Here is a 25392-nt window from a genome sequence, read left to right as displayed (position 1 = left end):
GCCCAGTGTTAGTCAATAGAGACTACCGGCACCGAACAAGGTACAGATTGCAGGTAGGTCCCTGCGGTTTCAGGGTACAGGCCCAGGGGTTTAAGGTGAAAACGGGGGACCTGCACCAGAGCTACACCACCAGCTGCACGGGGGTGGTTGGGTGCAGGGGGCGAATCAACAACTGATGCCCAAAGTCCTGCATTGAGGAATCTGTCGCACACAGGCTGCAGACTCGGACCAGGAGGCTGGATGAAGGTGACCTCCGGCTGAACTGGTAAGTTGGAGAGTTGCTTGACACCTGGACACCGTGGGCTGGGCTCCGCAAAGTCAAGGGGCGGAGGATGCAGGGGTACTTTTTGGTGTCAGATTTTCTTCATCGGAGACTGTCACAGTGAGGGGAATCCTTCATGTTAAGGCTGCAGGCAACTTTGTGGGGTCAAGGAAAAGTCTGCCAGCAATGGAGTCGAAGTCTGGATCGCTGGCAAGATCTCACTGGATAGGTAAGCCACTCCGACTCGGGCCATGGGCATCGGGTGCAGAGTGGGCAGAGGTTGCGTATCCGACTGGATCCAGAGTTCTTGAAGATTAAGTTTTCTGGACAGGGCTCCTGTCCTAGGGAGATCTGATCTTTGCTGAAGAGTGGCAGTCTTCCTGGGGTTCTTGGAAGTCGCTGGCCACAGGACAGGTGTCGTCATCTTTGAAGGATCTCTTACCTAGAGACAGGCCAGTAGGGCTGTGGCCAAATCAGTAGTCGTCTTCCAGGCTCAGCTGCACAGCATCTTAATCCTTTTCTTTTTGGGTCTCAGGAATCTGAGGATCAAGTTTCATGGGTTGACCCTAAATATTGAATTTAGGAGCGTTACAGGTACTTGTCAGCTGGTAGCAAATGGGCTAGGTGCCTTTAGGGTGACTACACAATTTGTATGTCCCCTCCCTTTGGGAAGGGGGCATCCTCTAACCTGATAAGGTGGAAACCCTCCATTCAAGATGAAGGACTTCCTAGGGGGGGGGGGGGGGTTCACCTCGGTCCTGGGCACCTTAAGGGTGGTCCTGGCAGAGAGGGGACACACCTCTCCCCTGCTACTAATTTTACCACCGACCTTGCCAAAAAAAGTGGGGCTTGGTCAAGGGAGCAGCCATCTCCACTACCTGGAGAGGCCCTGGCTAGAATATCAAAGGGCAGGAAGCTGTTGAGGCTCACCGTCCTGAATGCTGTTCCTGCTTTGGGGTAGGTGTGAAGCACCTCCACCCCAGCAGCCTTTGTTCCTACCCCACGAGAGCACAAGGGTTCCAACATTAGGGGAGTCAGAAACATGTCTGTGTATGGCAGGGTGATGGCGACCAGTGAGCTGGACACGGGGAAGATGCCCTCTAAGTGCATTCTGAAATAAATCCAACACTGGCATCAGTGTGGGTTTATTATGCGGAGTAGTTTGATACCAAACTTCCTAGCATTCAGCCAGAGGGGTGACTTACCTATGCCATAGGCAGTGGTTTTGCGTGCATGACGCACAGTGATGAGCGCCAAGTCAACTCTGGTTTTGTCCACACCAGAACACATTGTCTGAATGGTAGTGTGTATGTGTTTTGGGTGAGTGGTCTCTGAGGGTTGCACAATATATCCTGCAGCCTTTAGAGAGCCAATCTGGTCACAAGACCCTTGGAAACAAATTTACAGTTTTGGGAAACAACACAGGCACTGGGAACCTGAAGGGTAGGAAACCAGTGCACACTCAAAGTGCATCAGATATCAGGCAAAAAGTGTGGGGGGGGGGGCATGCAAAAAGGGTCACTTTCCTACAAATACTTTTGCAAGTTTCATGTTAAAATTAGATCTAGCAGCCAAAATCACCCATTTCGTCATGATGGTGGTGGGTCCTGGTTCCACCAGGACCCAAACCTTTAGTATCTGTAAGCATAAAACTTTAAAGTTGAGGATTTTCCCTACTTGGGAGTGCTATTTGATTCCAATATGAATTGAAAGCCCTTGGTGGCAGCAAAGAAGGAGGAGCTAGCCAGGTCAATCGTCACTGTTTTCAGTTTTGCGACCAAACTGGGTTGCAAACCAAATAAGTCCTTCATGAAGACCGATCAGGCTAAATTTGTTTCCAAGGCTATATATAGTAGTGACATCTGGGGCTATGTGGCAGGTAATGGACTTCAGATCACGGAAAACAAATTTCTTCTGAGGTATTGTGCGTCCCACAAAGCACTCCCTCTCTGTGTTCCCATGAAAAGTTGGGTGTTGGCTATGTGAGTTATCTCCTAGCCCTTTGCTAAATTGGATTAGAATATGGTTAAAAAAGAAACTCAATCTAAACAGATTAATTAGAAAGTATTGTCTCCAGCTTGGAGCACTCAAAATTCCATGAGTTTAATACATTAAGGATTCCCTCTTGACACTGGGGAGGTGGGAGCTGTTTAATAACCCAGAAAGAGTCTCTAACGCTGATAGAAAGTGAAAGAAATAAAATTTTCTAGAAAGGAGATCTTTGCATAGAGAGGAGACGACTTGTTAAAACCCACAGTGCGGAGATTTAGTCTGCTAAAAACCACGCGGTTCATAGAGCACTGCCTTGTCATTACTAAAAATACCAGGGATCGTTACTTGCTACCCAGGTTCAGTCTCCTACACTTGCAGCTAGCTTTCCCTAAAGTATGTTGCAATCGTGGGTGTACGAGGTCCTGCGGCTGTGGCAACAAGTCTCAGCAGGACGCATTACATTTTGTGATGTTTCGTAAATTTTATGATGAACCTAGATGAGTTTCTATCTTGCTGTTATTTAAGGACAAGGGTTTCTCCCATGTTCGCTCGGCACTTGTATACCTTCAGACGTTACCAGATGAATTTTTAAGTTTTAGTGTTACTTGTATTTTAAGATTCATCATTAACTTAAGGAATCTACAGAAAGAGTAGGCAGGCTTAATCTCACTGTTCAATGTTATTGTCTGATTTATCAAGTTCATGCAATGTTTTATGTTGTATTTTGTGTCTTTTTCATCTTACATTCTTTTATGGTACAAAAAGTAACCAACTAAAGATATTGTATTGAATTACTACTGGCAGCTACATCCAGACGTGGCGCAAGGTCTCTTCCACAATGAGGAGAACCCTGGCTCGATTTGTTTGCCATCGTTGGGAACGCGCAATGTCCGCACTTCTGTGCATTGGAGTTTCCAAGGCGCCTCTCTTTCAGAGACTCATTCCGCCTCAAGTAGAACTTGGGACTGCTGTATGCCTTTCTGCTGATACCACTCATGCCCTGAGTTCTCAGGAATATCAGGACATACCAGGCCCAAGTTATCCTCGTGGCTCTGGACTGGGCACAGAGATTATGGTATCCAGAAATCCTGGGCTTGAGAATCTGCCCTCCCATCAGGCTGCCCCTCCTTGAGGCTTTGCTGTTGAAGCAGAACAGGAGTGTTCTCCGCCCTGCCCTGTGCAACCCCCACCTTCATGAATAGACCGAACAGTGACAACTTAACACAGTTTTTGCGACTTTTGGCGACACCTTTTTTGAGACGATCAACTCCTGGTGCAAGGAGGGATATCACGTCGGACCAGCTTCAAGGCTTGCGATTACTGTGTGAAATTGAAGGTAGTAGTTCGGCCCTGCCCATGGAGCCTGTTGGGTCGACACCTGCCTTCTGTCCCTTTCCGGGAGCTGGAGTGACCTCTGCCCAGGTAAGCTGCTTTTACGAAGCCTTACATTCTGTCTTTGGGCAGGCAGACTCAGCCGGCGTGCCCTCCGGCCCTGCTGACTCAGTAGGGGGGGCTCTAGGTTTCGGTGCCCCCAAGGATCCAGGCCTGTATCCAGATATGCGCCGGCCGACCTTGTGATACCTCCTCTGGCGCTGAATCCAGAGACGACTCCACCGCTGCCCCTCACGCCGGTTGTGTTCCTAGCCGGCATCAACCCCGGCCTCCCTCATGATGAGGACACCGAACCGCACCAACGTCATCCAACGTTTGGACTGGCGCTGACCAGTACTTTGGTACACCTGTTCTCTCCTGATTTTTCCTACCGCCCTGAGTAGCAACCAGGAGAGGGTGAGGAGGTCTGTGGACCCTCTTGCAGACCACTTGGAGGAACCGGACTGGAGAGAGGAGGTGGGTGAGGCCAGTGGTCTGGATACCTCCCCAGACCTTGGCATGCGATCTTCCCCTACTGTGGCTATGGAGGAGGGTGCATCTTAGGCAGTGATGTTGTGTAGGGCAGCCGAGGCCTTAAACCTCGATCTTCCTACGGTGGCAGTCAGGACTAACCTCCTGACAGAGGTGCTTCAACCGGCAGCGGCCTTTTCGGAGCCCTTGCTGCCGTTCAATGAGGCCCTTACGGACATCCTTTTGGGAACTTGGTCCAAGCCCAATACAGGGCCTCCTGTGGACATGATGATTGCCCGACCCCCCGCCCGCCCCGGGCAACCCCATTTTCCTCTTTTCCCATCCTATCCCTCAGAGCTTGGTAGACCAGGCTTCAACTTCCAAAGGCGCATTCCCTAATGCACCACCTGATTGGGAATCCAAGAATCTGGACCCACTTGGGAAGAAAATGTTTTCTTCCTCCAGCTTGGGACTGCGGTCGGTGAACACTGCATGTCTATTGGGCGAGTTACTCCCACTCGGTGTGGGACACGGTTGCGCAGGTGCTACCACAGTGCCCGGAGGAGGCCCGGTCCGTGCTCTTGTCGAAGGGAGAGACGCAGCGAAGTGTACCATCCGGTGTGGGCTGGACACCGCGGACTCACTGGGCAGGACGAATTCCATGCCTGTACCACTGAAACGCTACGCCTGGTTGAAGTCCACAAGGCAGAAAACGCGCTAGAGTGCTTTAAGGATTCTAGTGCTGCGGCCAGATCTTTAGGCCTTGCTCCTACCTCCCGCCCAGAGCAGTCTGGTTTTCGCCAAGGGGTGCCCCGCCACGTTTCGCCCAGAGCCACGGAACTGTGCAAGCTGTCTAGCCTCTGCGCGGCTAGGGATGTGGATCCCATCACAGTGGGTCGGGGGCCAGCAGGCGGGCGAGTCCACCAGCAGCCTCCAAAGACTCTGACTCCGACCTTTCAGGCCCATCAATCGCCAGTGGGCAGCAGGATTCTCCATCACCTCCCCACTGGCTCAACATCACGTTGGACAAGTGGGTTTTTGCAGATAGTCTGATGGGGCTTCTCCCTACAGTACTTTTCAAGACTACCCCTCCGTCCATGCCATCTCAATTCCATTGCATGTCGGAGGATCACCTGGCCCTTCTCCATCAGGAAGTTACGGCTCTCTTGTCCAAGGGGCCATCGAGCACGTTCCTCCCCCAGAAGTCAGTCGTGATTGTTATTCCCACTACTTTCTGATGCCCAAGAAGGACCAGGGCCTGCGTCTGATCTTGGATCTCAAAATGTCTACTGCTTCCTCCGAAAGGAGAAGTTCAAGATGTTGACCCTGGCTCAGATCCTGTCTGCTCTCGACCCTGGAGACTGGATAGTAGCGTTGGACTTGCAGGATGCTTATTTTTACATCCCCGTCCTGCCGGCCCACCGGCGTTACCTGCGGTTCACGGTAGACCACAAGCATTTTCAGTTTACCATGCTCTCCTTTGGCCTTACCAGTGCCCATTGGTTGTTCACGAAAGTGATGCCGGTGTTCGCAGCTCATCTGTGCAGATCAGGGGTTCCAGTCTACCCCTATCTCGACGACTGGCTGTTGAAGGCGGGCTCCCCCCAGGCTTTCGTCTCCCACCTCCAGACTACGGCCGACCTCCTGCATTCGCTGCGGTTCACCATCAATGTGCCAAAGTCACACCTGATTCCCTCTCAGAAGCTTCTTTTCATGAGAGCGGTTCTGAACACAGTGCAGTTTTGGGCTTATCCTCCCGAACAGCGAGTCTGGGATATTTGGGCTATGATTCCGATCTTTCAGCCTCTATCCCGGGTCTCAGTCAGAATGACCCTGAGGCTACTGGGCGTCATGGCCTCCTGCATCCTGCTGGTGGACTACGCCAGATGGCATATGCGGCTCTGCAGTGGGACCTGAAGTTCCAGTGGGCGCAGCATAAGAGGAATCTTTCCGATTGCGTCCAGATCTCGGAGGGCACTGCAAGCCAATTGCAGTGGTGGCTAACAAACTGGGATTAGGTCAATGCAAGATGCCTCTCCCTCCCCCAACCGGAGTTCACAGTGGTGACAGAGGCATCACTTCTGGGGTTGGGTGGCGACTTGGGAGAGGCGGAGATCAGAAGCCTCTGATCTCCGGGGGAGTCAGGGCTCCATATCAACGTTCCGGAGCTTCGGGCGAATCATCTTGCTCTGAACGCATTCCTTTCCTCAGTCCAGTGAATAGTGGTGCAGGTGTTCACGGACAACACCACTGCTATGTGGTACTGCAACAAACAGGACGGGGTGGGGTCGTGAACCCTATGTCAAGAGGCTCTCCACCTTTTGACATGGCTGGAGCATCAGGGAATATCCCTGGTGGTTCAACACCTGGCAGGTTCTCTGAATGCCATGGCAGACAAACTCAGCCGCAGGGGCATAGTGGTTCACAAATGGCGTCTTCACTCGGAGGTGGTGCAAGGTCTCTTTCAGCGCTGGGGAGAGCCTTGGTTAGATCTATTTGCCACTGAAGAGAACGCCCAATGTCAGCAGTTCTGTGCGTTGGATTTTCCATGGCGGCAGTCACTAGGCGGCGCTTTTCGTCGAGAGCGGAGTTGCGGTCTTCTATACGCCTTTCCGCCTATACCACTTCTGCCCAGAGTGCTGAAGAAGATGAAATGCGTCCGAGCCCAAGCCGATCTTGTGGCCCCGGATTGGGCACAAAGAGTCTGGTATCCCGAGCTCCTACACATTGGCCATCGATCCTCCGATCAGACTGCCTCTTTAGTAGGATCTTCTGTAACAGCAGGGGACTGTCAGGTGTAAACAATGCCGTCCGATATTAAATCGGAACAGATGCTATTTCCGACCTAGATTCTCTTATGTAATTTATGGTTGACTACGTCGAGCCATTTCCTTGACTTTACTTGCCCTTATGCTGCAAGTTCTCTTCGGAATGCGGCCGCGGAATTCCAAGATGGCCACATTCCGATTAAAGTGGAGGTTTGCTGTCTAGTCTTTTTCCTCGCAAGCGAGAGCAGCTGCTAAGGCACTCGCTCGCGACCTGAGCTGACTTCACATATTTCTGGAGCAGTGAGGATCGTTTGAATCAGCGCTCTCCCTTCGTGTCAATAGAAGATGGATTTAAGGCTTACAGACGATTTGAAGGACAAATAAGTCAAAGCAGAGCTTGTCCTATTTGTGCAATATTTTTCTTTGAACTGTATTTACGAAGATAGGTTTTTCAGTCTGTTCAGAATTGTTTTTGACCAGTATTGAGACAGAGATTACAGAACAGTTAATGTTTCAGGAACTGAAATTACCAGAGACAGTTAGAAATTATCTGGAGCACTAGAAAGGAAAGTCAAGTATTAAGTGCGAATTCAGACTCTTCCTAGAGACAAGAAATATCAGAAAGAAAAGACAGTACATAAAAAGATGGAGAATAAGACTTAGATAGAAATATATACATATATATATATATATATATATATATATATATGTGTGTGTGTGTACTTACCACCATATGGTCAGTCCGCATATCTGTAACGAAAGAGACAGTAATTTGACTATAATCATCTTCAACGTCCGACAGAACATATATGAAATAATAAGAATAAACCCAATACAAGGTTCTGGTGTTAACAAGGTATTAAGGGAGTCAGGGTCATCCCAAGAGACAGAGTTTACAATCTTTTTGTATTTTACAGAGTTCAGCTAACTGTGTAGACACCTAACCAGTAGAACAGAGTAAGATTACGTATAACAAGCAACACAATCAAGAGAGCTACTCACTGCGCGAAGACAGGTAACATAGGGAAGCTGAGGGAAGAGTTTTGGGTAGTTTGTGAGGAACTGTGTTACATGCTGTTATTTGTTACAGGGATTCTACACTGAAGATAGTCAGCCAGAAGAGCTACACTAGAAGATAGAGTCCGGTCAGAAGAGCTCGAAGCAGTGCAGTCTCTTTCTCATTCCAACTCCCCTTTCCCCCTCTCTTCTATCTGTGAGTGTTTATACTCGCAGTTAGGGGAGTTGGGAATAGTGGAATAAGCATCGGCTCCTGTGGAAGCTACAGTTTGGAGAAGGTACTTGACAGATTGAAGTGCCATCACAAACTTCCACCCGAGCATGATGGCTGAGGGTTTTGATGTTAAGACTTTGGCATTGGTGCTGGATGGCATTCAGAAGCAATTGGGAGACACAATGGAAGAAAGTAAGGCCCTTAGAGAGGAAGTTAGGAAGTCTCGTCAGGAGGCTTTATTCCTGAGACAACGGTTTGAAGAGTTCTCACTAGGCAACCCTTCCGAGATTAAGGAGAGTAGGGCTCAGACCTTTCCCCCAGCCCCTTCAGCTACTGAGTTGACAACCCAAGTAATACATGACATCTCCCCTACTATTCCCTTGACAACTCAGTAACGATTTAGTGGGGATCCACATAAGGCCCAATTCTTTTTTACTCAGTGCTCCTTACATTTTCAATGTAAACCAATAATTTTCAAGGAAAATCAGTCTAAAATGGCCTTCATATTGTCTTATCTGAGTGGGGACGCTGCGGCTTGGTCAATGCCTTTGGTGAATAGCAATGATGCCATCTTGTACGACTTTGAGGCCTTTAAAAAATAATTTCTTCGGATTTTTGATAGACGATCAATATCTCAAACTACAGATAATGAGTTAGCAGACTTAAAACAGGGTAATCGAGATTTGGTGGCATATTTTGCTCAATTTAACAAGCTAATAGTTAAGACCAATTGGCCAGAAGCAAAGTGGGCAGCCATCTTTTACAGAGGTTTGAAGGATGAGTTGAAAGATGGGCTGGCACAAATTCCTCAGCGACCCACGGAAATCTCGGAATTAATTGACCTGGTATTGCAGATCGAGCAGCGTCAATGTGAAAGAAAGAATGAGTGACGTAAAGACGTGAAATATATTCCTCCGCGGTTTGACAGAATCAAATCAGTTGTTTTTTAAAACCGAGATAGAATGTTAATGAAGAAGAACCTATGCAAATTGGGTCTGTGCAGGGACCTTTATCTAAGGAGATAAGAGAGAAGAGAAGAGTTGGCAAGCTTTGTATGTATGTGGGAATTCTTGGCATTTTGTCAAAGAGTGTCCCAAAAAAGCCAAGAATAACTCTTGGGTAAAAGACCGGCTCCGCCAGTAGGAGGAGTTGCTCTGGTGGAAGCGGTTGATAAGTCAACTCCGGATTTTCAATTCATTGCGAACACGTTGCAGTCATCAGCCCCACATTTGATCATTTCAGTTCAAATCAGATTTGGGAATTCAGCAATCAACAAGATATCAGTTATGATTGATTCTGGGGCAACTGGAAACTTTTGCGATATCAGATTTGCTCAATCTATGAAGATTCACTTTTTTAAGAAAAATAAACCAGAAGCCGTCCGAGCAGTGGATGGTACCAACTTTTCCTCTGGTCCCATTGTATTTGATACTGAAGTCATTTCTTTGAGAGGTCCAGGCAGCCATCTTAGTGTTTTACAATTCAGTCTCATAGAGGCTCCAGTTTCAACTCATTTTGGGGCTACCGTGGTTGAAAGAACACAATCCAAGAATTGACTGGGCCAGGAGATCAATTGACATGAGCTCAGATTACTGTCTACAACATTGTTTTGAAAAGGAATGTCAGATGCTGGAGACATCTCCGTCATTATGTTTGGCCAGTCATACTCAGTCCATTTGTGCATTAGCAGCTCCTAGTATTCCACAAGAATATCAAGATTTTGTTTCAGTATTTGATAAAATAGAAGCTAAGAAATTGCCACCACATCGAGAGTACGACTGTCGAATTGAGTTGGAGCCGGGTGCATCATTGCCTTGCAGTAGGATATATGCGCTTTCTGAAACAGAAAACCAACATTTAAAGGAGTATGTGGAACAATTTTCAACTAACGTTTTTTTTTTTTTTATTTCAAATCATTTTTATTGAAGTAGAAGAGAGCAAAAGAAACACAGTACAATAATTCTTCCGTTACAGAGATGACTGATACATTTAGCGATGTACAATTACACAAAAGCAAAGAATATGAAAATAAAGTAAGACAGTGCTTGCTAAGTTGAGGTACAAGTACATATATAACGCTCAGTGCATGGATACAGAGGCAAGGGCCCTTAGGAGAACAAATAGAGCATTTCTCAAATACTACAGGGGGAACGTGACAGTACAACAGCGACTGCCTCAGGGAGGCTTATAGTGAAAAGAGGAGGCGTCCAATGATTTCCACAGCTTCTTATTTGACGGCCTCCATGTAGATGCCTGAAGTGCCGGATTGCTAGCACCCCTCAGGAATGATAACCACTCCTGCCAGATTTTGAAGTGCACCTCATGCGCACTTTTCCACTTGCACAGAACCACCTTACAGGCCAATGTAAGCATTAAGTCCAGGAGCAGGCGGTCTTGATCATTTGACAGCTGCGGGTCAAGGGCTCCTAAGATCACACATACGAAGGACCGTGCAGGTTTGATCTTGAAAACGAAAGAGATGCAGTTGAATATTCTATCGCAATAAGCTCCTAGAGCAGGACAGTAAAACAACATGTGAGCAAGATCCCCTGGACCTGACTGGCAGTTCCAGCATGTTGATGAGTCTCTTAATTTACATTTAAAGAGTCTATCCGGAGTCCAGAACGCCCGGTTTATAAGCATATATTTTGTCTGGAATAGGATGGGAGATACTTTATGGGTAAGAGCAGCCTTATGGATTATTTCCCAATCAAAACATATTCCCGTTGGGTTCGGTTCAGCCTCCCATTTCAATTCCACCTTTTTATGAGCTTTCGTGGGTAGAGGTAATAACAATTTATAAACCCTAGAGACAAAGTGACCCGCATACATAAATCGAGGGAGATGGAGTATTAACCAAGGGGTGTAGGGAGAGAAGTTACGAGCGGTCAGAGCAGCATTGATTTTCAAGAATTCATAAAATTCCATCGGAGTAAGGTCATATTTCTGTTGCAAGGTCGAGAACGGGATTGGACCTTTATCATCATACAAATCCTTTGCTAAGTTAATGCCCTTCCCGGACCATGATTCCCAGCCCAGTCTATCTACGTTATGCTTAAGATAGGGGTTTCCCCACAAGGACAAGAAAGACGACCTAGTGAATGTTAACCTTGTTTTGTGTGTGAGGTCTAGTCTAAGTAACGCCCGTCTAGTATTCAGGATTATATATTTGGAGTGTGGTAAATGTTTTAGGTCCATAGTGAGGAAGGATGCAAGAGGGGCATGATTTACTAAGGATTCCTCAATATTGATCCATATCGGAGTATAGAGAGGGGAATTTGTCAACCATTGGGCACCTTGTTTGCAGAGGAATGCTGTCTGGTAATTCCTGAAAGAGGGCAGGCCCAGGCCGCCTTTATCTTTCGCTAATTGCAGCTTTTTTAGTGCAATCCTGGCTTTCTTGCCACGCCACAGGAAGTTACCAAACAGTTTGTCTACTCTAGTAATAAAATTGTCCGAAAACGACATAGGGAGCATGCTAGCTAGATAGTTGACCAACGGAGTAGTCATCATCTTGAGCGTCTCCGCTCTGCCCCACCAGGAGATGAACTTCGGAGACCACCCTTCCAATAGTGTAGCTATCTTCTTTAAAGTTAGTTCCTCATTTATCTTCAGAGTGGAAACCAGATCTTTGTCGAAGTCCAACCCCAGATATTTAAAACAGTGAGGCTGCCAGGTAAGACCAGAGTCCCCAATGATACCTTTGTCCCCTATGTTGTTCAGGAGTTTAACCTCCGTTTTATCTTTATTGAGCTTGTAGCCAGATACCTTGGAGAATTCATCGAGGTCAGCCATAAGTGCAGGAATTGCTTCATCAGCTCTCTCAGATAAGACAAGCACATCATCCGCGTATGCTGTTAATTTAACCGTACAATCCCCAAATGTAATGCCCGCTATATTAGCGTCGTTCCTTATGTGATACAAGAACGGTTCGATCGCTAGTAAGAACAATGAGGGAGATAGGGGGCATCCCTGTCTCGTGCCCTGCTTTAGACAAAAGGAGGAGGAAAAGGAACCACCCGCTCGAACCCTTGCTGAGGGGCAGCAGTATAAGGACATTACCAATCTCGTAAAGGTGTCACCTAGGTTGAATTTATGTAGGACTGCTTCGAGGAAGGACCAATCTACCTTGTCGAAGGCTTTTTCGGCATCCAACGTTATAGCTACTGTGGGTGTGTCTATTAATTTCGCCTTTTCTAATACATGTGCTAAAATCCTCGTGTTGTCGCTGGACAACCTATTTTTAAGGAACCCTGCTTGGGACGGATGAACTAATTGGGGAAGGACCTTCTGAAGGCGGGCAGAGAGTATCATAGCTAAGATCTTGCAGTCTATATTAATCAGTGATATGGGTCTGTAGTTTTTCGGGAGCGAAGGATCTTTACCCTCCTTAGGGAGCACTGCAATGATCGCTTCTGCCAGAGTGCCTCCGACCTCACCTGAGTTATTTATTTCCTGAAATAGACGAAAAAGGGGCTCAACTAAGAGGGAGGAAAAGGTCTTGTAGAATTTCGCCGTGAAGCCATCAGGCCCCGGGGCCTTCCCTGTCTTCAGATTTTTAATTGCATTCTCTATTTCTACAGCATCAATTGGGCAGTTAAGACTAACCTGGTCCTCTGCAGATAGCCGTGGAAGAACACATCCATCCAAATACGCCTTAGTCTTGTGTCCCTCCACCTTTTCATTTTTTGCATATAGATCTTCATAAAATACTTTGAATACGTCTGCTATTTTGTCTGGTACGGAATGTAACTCCCCTAAGGCATCTTTAATGACATTGATAGAATTCTTCTGGACCTTAAACTTCAGATACGAAGCTAGACTCTTACCAGCCTTATTGGAGTCGCATAGCATAAACCTTCTTCCCTTATCAAGCCAAACCCCCGCCCTTTCACTAACTATTTTATTATATTCATATTTTTTATTTGCCAAGGCATGAAGAGACACGTCATCCCTATTCTGCAGATGTTCACTTTCCAAAGTTATAATTTCCTTCTCTAAGGCCTCAAGGTTTGCGTGATAGTCCCTGTTCATTGCTGATCTGATTTTGATGCATACACCCCTTATCGTGCTTTTCAATGCCTCCCACCTGATAAGATCAGTCGTGTCCCCCTCTTTGTTATCCTGCAGATAGGAAGAGATCGCAGATAGCAACGTGGCCCTATGTTGCTCCTTTCCCAGGATTTCGTCATTCAGGCGCCAGGACGTCTGGCGAGAGGAGGGTACAACATTAGCAATGGATAAGGAGATACATGAGTGGTCAGACATTACACGTGGTTCAATAGAAGTGGACTCTATTCTAGGGATTCCGTTTTGAGACATGAGGATGTAATCGATTCGAGAGTACGAATCGTGTGGCGAGGAATAAAAAGTGTAATCCCTTTCGGAGGGGTTTTGAAGCCTCCATGTGTCTACCAGGTGAAAGCGTTGACATAAATTAAGGAAAGCTTTATGTGATTTATTTGATGTGAAGGGACAATGGGAATCTCTGTCTAGAGTAGCATCCATCGGAAGATTGAAATCCCCGGCCAATATGTGAACAGCATCATCGGGGACATTTCCAACATGCTTATTCAGATCTTCCCAGAATTTGAGGTCACTGGTATTAGGAGCATAGATGTTCGTGACATTAAAACTCTGTCCTGTCTCTGCTCAGTTTGGCTGTGATCCACCTCCCGTCTATACTCGCCTCAGAGGACAAAATTTCCACCTTAGATTTCTTTGCAACCAGTATCAGAACACCATTCTTTTTATTCACAGCCTCCGCACCCACAACCTCATTATAATACTTATTTCTCAGGTGGTAAAATTGCTTAGCTTCGAGCTTCGTCTCCTGCAATAACACAATGTCACCCCTCAATCTCCGTACGTAATCCATTATCTTCTGTCTCTTTACAGGTTGGTTTAGACCTTTAACATTAAGAGATAATATTTTCAGTTGGTCGACATTACACACTCCCAACGGAGTACTGATTGCATTATGCGACATCATTAGTTCTTACTTTCGTAGGTACAATTACATCTCTCACATAATACAAACCGCAACACGGTAGATTGAAAACGCTCTTGGATCTATGGAGCCCACAAGCGTGGAAGAAGAGCCCACCACCTGACCCTCCACTGAGCATCAAATCAGAATAGACTGCGCAAGCACAAAAGGACAAAACTAGAAAAAGACACAGAACACACAGCCCAACCCAAAATCCCCTCACCTCCCCACCCCAACTGTATATAGCAGGCATGGTGACTGGAAAGAGACTGCGGTAACACTGCAACTTCCCCGTGCACGTATACATACTTAGAAGATTGTGGAACAGGGAACTGGTACGACATGTTTATAACAGGTATGTCAACGACCATTAAGTAAGGCAACAAAGGTACGCTAATGCCCAAGGGGCCTCTTCAAGGAAAGAAGCGTGATAGTCATGTAGTCCTGCGGGCCATAGGGTGAAGTGCGAAACAACAACACGATCAACCAACGTGTTCCTACCCATAATCACCAGATAGGCGTGATAACCTGCAGTCAGAATTAGATTACTGAGACACAATATGCTAACATGCAATAATAGAGGTAATCTTCGTAGCTAAAGAGCAACAACGGATGTACCACCACCGGATAGGGGTGATAACCTGTAGGCAGAATTACATTACTGAATCACAGTATGCTAACAGGCAACAGTAGAAACATTCTTTACAGCTAAAGAGCAACAACGGATCCACTCATTCAAAGGACACTTAATGAGAAGAGAACTTATGCATAGCCTAGAGTGTTCAAACCCTCCCCACAAGAGAGAGGACAACACATATGTAACACACATATGTAAGTTGCACGGCATGCGTGAGCAAAGCACATTCACTTATATCCTGAGGCTGAGGCTGAGGCCTGATCCTCCGAGTCCTCGGGCTTATTCGTTTCCATGTCCAAGTCCTCAGGACCATCCAGCATCCGTTTCAATTTCAGTGGGTCAGAGAAGATGTGCGGAGAGCCTTGGATAATCACACGGTACTTTGCTGGGCCCATGAACCCATACTGGAAACCCCTCTTCTTCAACTGTGGTCGGAGAGCCAAAAACGCCTTCCTGACGTCCACCGTTTCCTTACTATAGTCCTGTGAAATGTAAATTTTGGCAGAATTCCACAGAATATGGTTATTTTTCCGCATAAAGCCCAGAATCTGCTCTACATGCTGATAGCGTAGTGGCTTACACACAATAGCTCTAGGGCCTTTCTGATTCTTGAACATTCTGCCCGGCACTCTGTGGGCCCTATCAAACTCCAGCGTGCGCTCAAAGGTCATGTTAGTCGATTGGGTGAACCATGATTCCAAAAAGGCCACACAGCTCTCATGTTGATCCTCTGAACCTTCCGGAATTCCAAAAATTCGTAGGTTTCCTCTCCTATTCCTGTCCTCCAACTCAGCTAGTTTCCGCGTTGTGTGGTCAGCAGCTATACATAGGCGCTTTATGGCAGAGCCCGATTTAACCTCCATGTCTTCGAGCCTGCTAATCCTTGATTCTGCTTCAACCAGTTTTGCATTGGTGTCGCGGTTGTCTTGCCTGATCGCCGCCACTTCCTCTTTGGTTGCTCTAGCTAGATCTCTCACTTCATCCAGTCTGTTTAGTATCAGCTCCACCGGGTCCGTACTGCCTTTTCCCGCCTTGTTGGGTGAATTCGGGTTTTCATATTTAAGCCTCTTCAAGCTTTTCGCTATCTCTTTGTTGTCCGCCATTGCAGCACACGCCCCCTTCGGAGTGCTTGTCTTCGATTCTTCAAGTGCACCTTCTTCGAGTCAGGTATATTCAAGTAAACATATATTCACGGGACTATCAAGGGCCGTTGTTCACTCTACCTATGTGCCCCTTGTGCATCACCTATATGGTATCCCTCATGCGCATGTAAGGCCTGCATGAATATAGACATGCACACAGCTCGACTCGCATGGTGTTGTAAATTGCGTTCCGGGCGGCTAAATTGCGCAGCTCTATGATGTATCACTGAAGTAGTGTGTTAGCCCATGCAGGAGCAAGACTCAACATCCATTGATTTTCAAACCACAGACCACAGGTCACCAGGAGGAACACAGTACACCTTTGTAGATTTATAAGGACCCATATAGCGCCTTACAGCTATTCAATCATCAAGGCAGACTCTGCCATCACGTGTCAGACATGCGAGTTAGTGGTGTTCCCCAGCGCAGGAGCCTACATCTGCAGTGAGTCTGCTCAGATCAATACTGCTATGAACTTGTAACCTGCATATGTCCCAGTCGTTATTGCCGGATAAGCGCTAGTAAAGTTGGTGCTCAAGCTTCTTTGTGGCCGCTCCCAGCACGCATGGTTCACAAGCGGCAAGGATTGCAAGGTAGTAGGCAGAGACTGTCACGCTGATTGCCAGTTGCGTGCATCGTGCATCCTGTCGCACTCACTAACTCACGGAGAGGCTCAGAAACTCCCATTATGAAAGGCAGAAGCCGCCATTTTGTGATCGCGGGTAACGGTTTTATTCGCCCTTCCCAATCTCCTGTTTCTTCGCCCCTTTTCTTCATTCCAAAGAAGGATGGTAAATTAAGAATGTGTATCGATTACAAGGCTTTAACTCTAGTCACAAAAAAGAATCGATACCAATTGCCATGAATTTCAGAACTGCTGAATCAAGTAAAGGAGGCAAAGGTGTACACTAAATTGGACTTGCCTGGAGCTTATCATCTGGTGCGCATAGCTTAAGGTGACGAATGGAAAACTGCATTTCGAACTCGTCTGGGTTTATTTGAATATCAAGTAATGCCTTTCGGTTTGTGCAATGCCCCTGCGGCTTTTCAACACTTTGTGAATGATGTGTTGAGGGAGTACTTGGATCGCTTTGCCGTTGTATACATCGACAACATTCTTATTTTTTCGGCCAACATGAAGGAACATGTTCAACATGTACGAGCAATTTTGAGTAAATTGTTGCAAAACCAATTGTTTGTCAGAATGGAGAAATGTGTGTTCCATGCCAATCAAGTGGAGTTCTTGGGGTTTGTTTTGTCATCCGATGGAGTTTCCATGGATCAGTCTAAGGTAACAGCAATTACGAATTGGCGTTCTCCAAAAAGTGTGAAGGAGTTGCAGAGTTTTATTGGGTTCACAAGCTTTTATAGGCGATTCATTTCTCAATTTTCAGAAAAGGTTAGCCCTTTGACCTGTCTGCTTAAAAAAGGAATCAAATTTGAATGGAGTACAGAAATTGAAAAGGCCTTTGTGGAACTAAAGAAGATTTTTGTCTCAGCTCCAGTTCTGCAGCATCCAAACCCAGAGGAATCCTTTTATGTGGAAGCCGACGCATCCAATCTGGCCGTTGAAGGAGTTTTGTCGCAAAGACACAAGGTCACTGGGCAGCTTCATCCGGTGGCTTACGGATCATGAAAATTGTCTGCAGCAGAACTGAATTATTCAATCGCAGATAAAGAGTTGCTTGAAGTAAAAGACGCTTTTCAAGAGCCGTGACACTACTTGTTAGGAGCAAAGCATGAAGTGACGGTTTTCACGGATCATCGTAATTTGCAATTTTTAAGATCAGCCCGAACACTCACCCCTAAGCAATTGAGATGGTCTTTGTTTTTTGTTGACTATAATTTTGAATTAACCTATCGACCAGGTGCAGCTAATGGAAATGCAGATGCTTTACCTCGTCAATACTCGGAAGGAGAAGAAAGCAAGAAAAATGAAGGGTTGATCATTCCACCTGAAAAAATAATCGGCGTAATTTCCTTTCCAGAATTTGAAGACAAGCTAAGAAATTCTTTTTCAGAGGAAGATTTGAGTAATTGGGTCAAAAAAGGAACTGGAAGAACGATAGAGGGGAAACCGTATTATTTGAAATTTTGTTTGTACCCAATGATGAGCTTCGTTTGGAAGTCATTCGACCCTGTCATGATGATTTCTTAACAGGTCACAAAGGAGTTAAAAAGACCTTGGAGTTGATTCAGCGTGAATTTTGGTGGCCCGCAATGGAAACTCTGGTTAGATAATATGTGGCATCCTGTGAACAATGTGTAAAAGTTTAGTCTTCTAGAATGGCCCCACAAGGATTGTTACAACCCTTACCGCCCGCTCCTTATCCGTGGCACACTATTTGTATGGACTTCATTGTAGACCTCCCCTCTATTCTGGGCTTCTCTACTATTTGGGTGGTGGTTGATCATTTCACAAAGTTGAGCCACTTTATTCCTTTGAAATCTCTTCCTAATGCTACTCAATTATCCTCCTTGTTCACGCAACATGTAGTCAGGACACATGGCATTCCCAGGGTGGTTATTTCCGACAGGGCCCCTCAATTTGTTTCTCATTTTGGAGGGCTTTTCTTAAAAGATTGGAAATTGATTCTCGTCTGTCTAAGAGTTTCCATCCCGAGACTGATGGGCAGACGGAACGGGTGAATCAAGAACTGGAGCAATATTTGCGCTTGTTTTTTATGGATCATGAGGGAGAATGGCCGAACTTAATTTGGGCTGCAGAATTTGCGTATAATAATGCAACACATTTGTCCACTCGGTACTCTCCCTTTTATTTGAATTCTGGTAGACATCCGAACACTTTAGTGGGTAAACAGAAAAGTGAGGTTCCTGCAGTAGAAGTGGTGGTGCAAGAATTACAAAAGGCTTACAAGGTAGCTACGGACAATTTATTTCAAGCAAAGATTTCCTACAAAAAACAAGCTGACAAGAGGAGACGAGTCAGTCCCATATCTGTACCAGGTGACAAGGTGTGGATATCTACTCAACATTTATTTCTTACAGGAAATCGGAACTTTGAACCTCGATTTGTGGGGCCTTTTCTTGTAGAGAGAATGATGAATCCTGTGAGTGTAAAGATTAAACTTCCGCCTAGGTTGCGGATGCAACCAGTTTTTCATGTCTCTTTGCTGAAGAGAAATCCTATGGGTTTGAGAGTTGAGGTTCCACCAAAGTCAGTTCAGATTCAATCTTCAGAAGAGTTTGAGGTAAAGAGAATCTTAGATGTCCTACTCAAGAGATGAAAGTTGTTTTACTTGGTGAATTGGAAGGTTATGGCCCAGAAGAGAGAACTGTGGGAACCTGCAAGCCATGTGCATACCCCAAGGTTGAGGAAGGAGTTTCATAGAGCCCATCCTAGTAAACCAAAAGGGGCAGAGAAGGGGGCCTTGGCGGGAGGTACTGTCAGGAGTGAGCAATGCCGCCCCTTATTAATTCGGAACCGATGCTATTTCCGACCTAGATTCTCTTATGTAATTTAAGGTCGACTACGTCGAGCCATTTCCTTGACTTTACTTGCCCTTATGCTGCGAGTTCTCTTCGGAATGCGGCCGCGGAATTCCAAGATGGCCGCATTCTGATTAAAGCGGAGGTTTGCTGTCTGGTCTTTTTCCTCGCGAGCGAGAGCAGCTTCTAAGGCACTCGCTCGCGACCTGCGCTGCGCACTTCAACGGATTTCTGGAGCGGTGAGGATCGTTTGAATCAGCGCTCTCCCTTCGTGTCAAGAGACAACGGATTTAAGGCTTTACAGACGATTTGAAGGAAAGCGAAGTCAAAGCAGAGCTTGTCCTATTTGTGCAATATTTTTCTTAGAATTGTATTTACGAAGATAGGTTTTTCAGTCAGTTCAGAATTGTTTTTGAGCAGTATTGAGACAGATTACAGAACAGTTAATGTTTCAGGAACAGAAATTACCAGAGACAGTTAGAAATTATCTGGAGCACTAGAAAGGAAAGTCAAGTATTAAGTGCGAATTCAGACTCTTCCTTGGAGACCAGAAATATCAGGAAGAAAAGACAGTACATAAAAAGACGGAGAATAAGACTTAGATATATATATATATATATATATATATATATATATATATTTGTACTTACCACCATATGGTCAGTCCGCATATCTGTAAAGAAAAAGAAAGTAATTTGACTATAATCATCTTCAACGTCCGACATAACATATATGAAATAATAAGAATAAACCCAATACAAGGTTCTGGTGTTAACAAGGTAACCAAGGTATTAAGGGAGTTAGGGTCATCCCAAGAGGCAGAGTTTACAATTTGTTTGTATTTTACAGAGTTCAGCTGACTGTAGGCACCTAACCAGTAGAACAGGGTAAGGTTACGTATAACAAGCAACACAATCAAGAGAGTAGCAACTCACTGCGCGAAGACAGGTAACATAGGGAAGATGAGGAAAGAGTTTTGGGTAGTTTTTGAGGAACTGTGTTACATGCTGTTATTTGTTACAGGGATTCTACACTGAAGATAGTCAGCCAGAAGAGCTACACTAGAAGATAGAGTCCGGTAAGAAGAGTTCGAAGCAGTGCAGTCTCTTTCTCATTCCAACTCCCCTTTCCCCCTCTCTTCTATCTGTGAGTGTTTATATTCTCAGTTAGGGGAGTTGGGAATGGTGGAATAAGCATCTGCTCCTGTGGAAGGTACTTGCCAGGGATGGTCCGCCACCCGAACCTGTCCAGCTTCCGCCTCCTTGCATGGAGATTGAGTGGCGACAGTTGACAACTTTTGACCTACCTTGACACTACCAGCTGTATTATGCATTCCCTACGCCCTATAACCTTGATTCCTCTGGTTCTGGGGAATAACCACCAGGACTGGGCCCAAGTCATTTTCATTGTCCGGATTGGCTGAGAACGGCATTGTATGTGGACCTACTGCCCTCCTCCACATGTTCCCTGCTGATGCTTCCATTCAGGACCACACTCCTTACCCATTTTGGGCTTTGGGGGATATGGTTCTCCACCCCAATCTCTGAGACCTCCATCTACATGCTTGGAGATTAAACAGGAGTATTTGAGCTCCCCTCAGCTGCCAACGTAAGTGGTGGTGGTTATTTTGTCAGCATGTTGTATCTTTACCAAACCAGTTTACTCTGCCTGATTTTTCATGGTGTCCAGTCTGTGATGTTGAATCCTTACAGGACAAGCTGTCGCAGATTCTACAATATGCACTTTCCCTTCCCCAGAGGGATTGTGCAATAGGCACTGTCCAAGGTTATTTGGTTGCGTTTTCAGCATCCTCTACCTTCCAGACCAGCTATCTAATTTTAAATCCCCTATTGTTATTTGTTTTCTGGGAGAATTGGCGAAAATGTATCCTCCCCAACTGCATTTATTGTGCCCAAGTGGGACTGTAATTTAGTTTTTACTTTTCTCATGGGGACTCCGAGACCCTCCATTCTTGTTCCTTAAGGATGTTGACTCTCAAAACTGTGTTTGTGTGCCCTATCGCTTCAGGTAGGCAGGCAGGCGGATGAGTGAGTTGCAGGCAGGCAGGCGGATGAGTGAGTTGCAAACACTTAGTTCCTGTCCCCATTTAATCTCTTTTTACCCTTTATTGGTGTTGGAAAATCCTGGCTGCTCTCCTGCCTAAAGTTGTGACCCCTTTCAACCTGAATCAGTGTACCACCATTTACCCTCTGCCCCATCCCATTACAGAGGCAGAGTTTTGCACAGGGAGTCTCCTAAGTGGGTGGTCAACTACTACCTAGACAGCACCAAGGACATACGACTGGATGACCAGCTGTTTGTAGAGTACTGTAAAGTTAAAAAAAAGTAAAGCCCTACAGAAAAGAATCTTTTCATGATGGATTATTCACTGCATCAAGACCTGCTGCACTTTGACCAAGAAGGACCCTCCAGAAGAGATCAGAGCCCATTCCACTGGAACCAAATCCACCACTTCTGCTCTCACCTGCAGCGTTCCTATTGCAGAGATCTGCAAGGTGGTCATCCCTACACAATTTTGCCTTGCATTACTGCCTGGATTCCGAGGTGCATAAGGGCATTCACTTTGCCAGTTCTTCTTGCAGGATTTCCTTATTTAACCATCCATCATCCCACCTCCAAGAGCAGGGTCTTGCTCTGAAGACTGATCTACAGGTGAGGTATCTCTTATTTACCTGCATATTCCTCACCGACTTGCCAGCCTTCCTGTGTGATGGATTTGTCATAGGGAAAATTAATAAGATTCCAGTTTGTTTTGTTACAGTACTACTATGTCAATGTCAGATTGCTTTGAAGGTTTTTTAAAAATAGATAGTAACTCACTTTGTTGTGTCAGGCTACTTCAGCATCATTACAAAAGCAATGCCCCCTACCTGTGCAGTGAAAACGTTGAGGTTTTCTGAATCCCGCCTGACGCCTGGGGTTGTTTTAGAGGTGAGGAATCTGCAGGTAAATAGAGTATCCACCAGAAAGATCATGACTGCAGGTAAGTAACTTTATCTGTTTATAGCTGCTCTTAAGAACAAAGTGCCTGATATGCAAAGCCATTTTGCCGTCACAAACACTGCAGTTAGCAAAATGACGGTGTTTGCAACTGCTGTATAGCCCTTTGCTTTCTAATAAATCTTTTTTACAATTAGGTAAAGCCCTCTTCAAATGGCAAAATGGGTTTACTGATTTATTCTGAATTATAATTAGGAAGAGCCATAGAGGGGCGTTACTACCTAATTGCAATTCGCAATTGGATTTATCAATGGTTGACCGGTGCAAACAATTGCAAAGTTACTGACTCTTCAAAGGAGGTGGTAATTATTTCGTAAAGAGGAAGCTGGGCAGCCTCCATTTGGGTATCTTTTGGGGTGACATTGAGGAGAGGACCACTGTTTGCTGCCTCTTTGTGTTCTTTTCTTTTATTGTTGTTTAATGCAAGCCCCCCCCCCCCCCCCCCCCCCCCCCCAGGGTTGTTGGTTACCATGGAGGCAATCGAGAAAATGGGCAAAACATACCAAAATATATTGTTTGTATTTGAATAGTGGGGGGGGAATTGCTATGACAAAACCGCATATTTTTTTTTTTCTAAAAATGGCATCAACAAAAGGTTTTAGATGTGCAGAATCACCATCTTCCCAGCTTTCAGCAACAACCATAGTTGTGAAAAAAATCAATGCAGTCTTTTACATTTTTCTTGGTGTTTGTCGATATTTCTTATTTTTGTGGATTTTACCTACTTTTTTGTGGATGAAACTGATGTGAAACCTATTAGAGAACCCGTAAAATTAACATTTCAGAAGAGTAGACCTAATTCCAAATTCAACAAGGGATCATTTGTTTAGATTACCAATGGTTTTCTAAAAAAAAATCTAATCATTGACATAAAAAGTCGGAAAACAATAGCATTATGTGGCAATATCTTCATCTGTAATTTTTGCTGCTATGGCCGATTTACAAAAGTAATATAAGTGCTGGAGTTCCCCTCTCAGAGATATTTTTCCTCCGAGCAACAAAATGTTACCCTGTGCAGTTTTTCGGCAAAAACATTGTCACTGCCTAGAAGGTCATAGTTTACGCCGTAAAGTATTGTTGTGCTGTTTGTGACCACTTTTAACAAACATTTTTCCCTACTGCCACTTTTTGTACATCAGTACTTGTCACTCAAAATGTGATGTCCAGCATAAGCATATATTCCACTTCTGAAACTATGCATGCAGAGTATCAATGTTAGCTGTCTTCTGTTATTGGATGTTACAATGGAAAACATTGTTGTCCTTAGTGGTAAACATCAAACATATTGTTTGTTATTGTCCTATACATATACCTGATAACATGCTCTTTGCATGATGAAATATTAAAGCACCCTGGAACATTTTAGGGCTTGACCTTGTGAAAGCTGGAGTTTGTATTCAGCATTTCACAACCGTTTTTTTAGGTCGAGCCTGGACAGCGCATGCAGTGCTCTGTGAGGCATGCTGTATTCAGATAGGGACTTGAAGCTCCGCCCATATTTTTTATTGGCTTGTGTCTTTGTCCACTGTAAACTGTGGCTGTTGATTGGTCAATACACTTAATAGTCCCTCCTCAGTACCGCCTTGTCTCATTTGTAACCTCTTGTGCAACACCCTCTGTTAAGTGTGTTGTGACTCGGTAGACTTTAATTACAACCTCCGAGCACTATTTTCTCAAATAGCTATTTCCTGCCTGGTGTTGCAGGCAGGACACGCTCTCTCCTAATGCTTTTAAAAAAATGTTACAGTACGGGTGCCGCACGTATTTGCAATGCAATAGGTCTAGCATTTGCGAGATTTTAAGCTGTTGGCATTGTAAATAACCATGCCTTTTATTTACCGGTTTTAAAAACAACACATAAAAGACATAGCTCATACGCTTGTAAATGCAAGACATATTGCAGTGCAAATGCTTGTTTAACATCGTAATTAGAAATGTACCGCATTTTATACATGAAGCTTCATTTTGTGTTTGGTTGACTGCTTGTTGTGGGACTGACACCAACTCTGTTTAACTTTACTTTTACAACAGACTTCCCTTCCTGTACTGGATAATCCTTTTTCGAGGAAAATACATGCCATCATTGCAATGTTTCGTGCACAGAGGCCACGCTACATGAAGGTAGTAATGTTTTTTTTCTTCATATTTTAGAGAGTTTTTTGGTACCAGCATAGCGACAAAACACTTGACCATTTGACACATTAAAGGTAATGAAGTGTCAAATATTTGGTGTACAGTAATTTTTCTTCTTCGTCTAAAAAAACACTTGGATGCAGAAACAGCCAAGAGATTTCTTTCGAAAAATTACCTGCCTCATCATTCTGGCGGATAATATGACTCTAGATGCCTTTATGAACAACTGATGAGGGCAGATGTGCTTATAAAAGATGCACGTTTCTGATTTATCTTTATCTTTAAATAAAAGGATACTGATGAGATGAGAGGGCTAGAGAGGTTTCTAATCATAAGGCCTCTCATCTTGTGTTGTAAATTAGATCTATACTAGATGATACAGCAGGTAAAGTACTTCAGTAAAAAAAACTCTAACAGAATCTCATTAAGTGAAAATATTAAAATGCATTTGTAGTGCTTGAATGGCACAAGTGATGACCAGGCATACACATTTAGTTAAGATTATCAACTGGACTTTATAACTTTGGCAACTATGTAACAGAGCACTATGCAACTATATTATACAATTATAATAATTGTGTAACTATAACTCCGCTATCCAACTGCATACCTGCCCTGCGTTACTTCATATTTGTATACTGCACTTTGCACATTGACATTACCTTGTTGCGCTGTATACTATCTGAAGGATATATTTAAATGGCAATGTAGTGTTTCCAGCAGGACCGAGTTTCTGTAGCAAAAGGTTGCAATGTATCATCTCTCAGCATCAGTTTCTTCCAAAGCATCATTGTTTCCCAGAGCCTCTGGTTTCTCAGTGCATAGGCCTCTCCTTAGAGTTTTGTCTCTCCCTCACCAAGTTAATTACTTCCCTGTCCTAGTGTCTGCAATCTATTGACTTAGAATCCTATCCCGATGCCGGTTT

At 45.1% G+C, this 25392-nt stretch overlaps 1 protein-coding gene across 1 annotated transcript in view; it reads left to right on the top strand.

Moving 5' to 3' along the window:
- LOC147711416 (protein transport protein Sec24C-like) overlaps positions 1-25392 on the top strand; it is a 310132-nt gene that overhangs the window by 177491 nt on the left and 107249 nt on the right. The window contains exon 5 of the mRNA XM_086922136.1: positions 24366-24455. Within this exon, the coding sequence (XP_086778262.1) occupies positions 24366-24455 (90 nt within the window). The remainder of the gene's footprint in view (positions 1-24365; positions 24456-25392) is intronic.

Source organism: Lissotriton vulgaris, chromosome 5 (genome assembly GCF_964263255.1).
Source record: "Lissotriton vulgaris chromosome 5, aLisVul1.2, whole genome shotgun sequence".
Taxonomy (NCBI): domain Eukaryota; kingdom Metazoa; phylum Chordata; class Amphibia; order Caudata; family Salamandridae; genus Lissotriton; species Lissotriton vulgaris.
The sequence above is the reverse complement of the archived record's forward strand: the minus strand, read 5'-3'. Positions and strand labels throughout refer to the sequence as shown.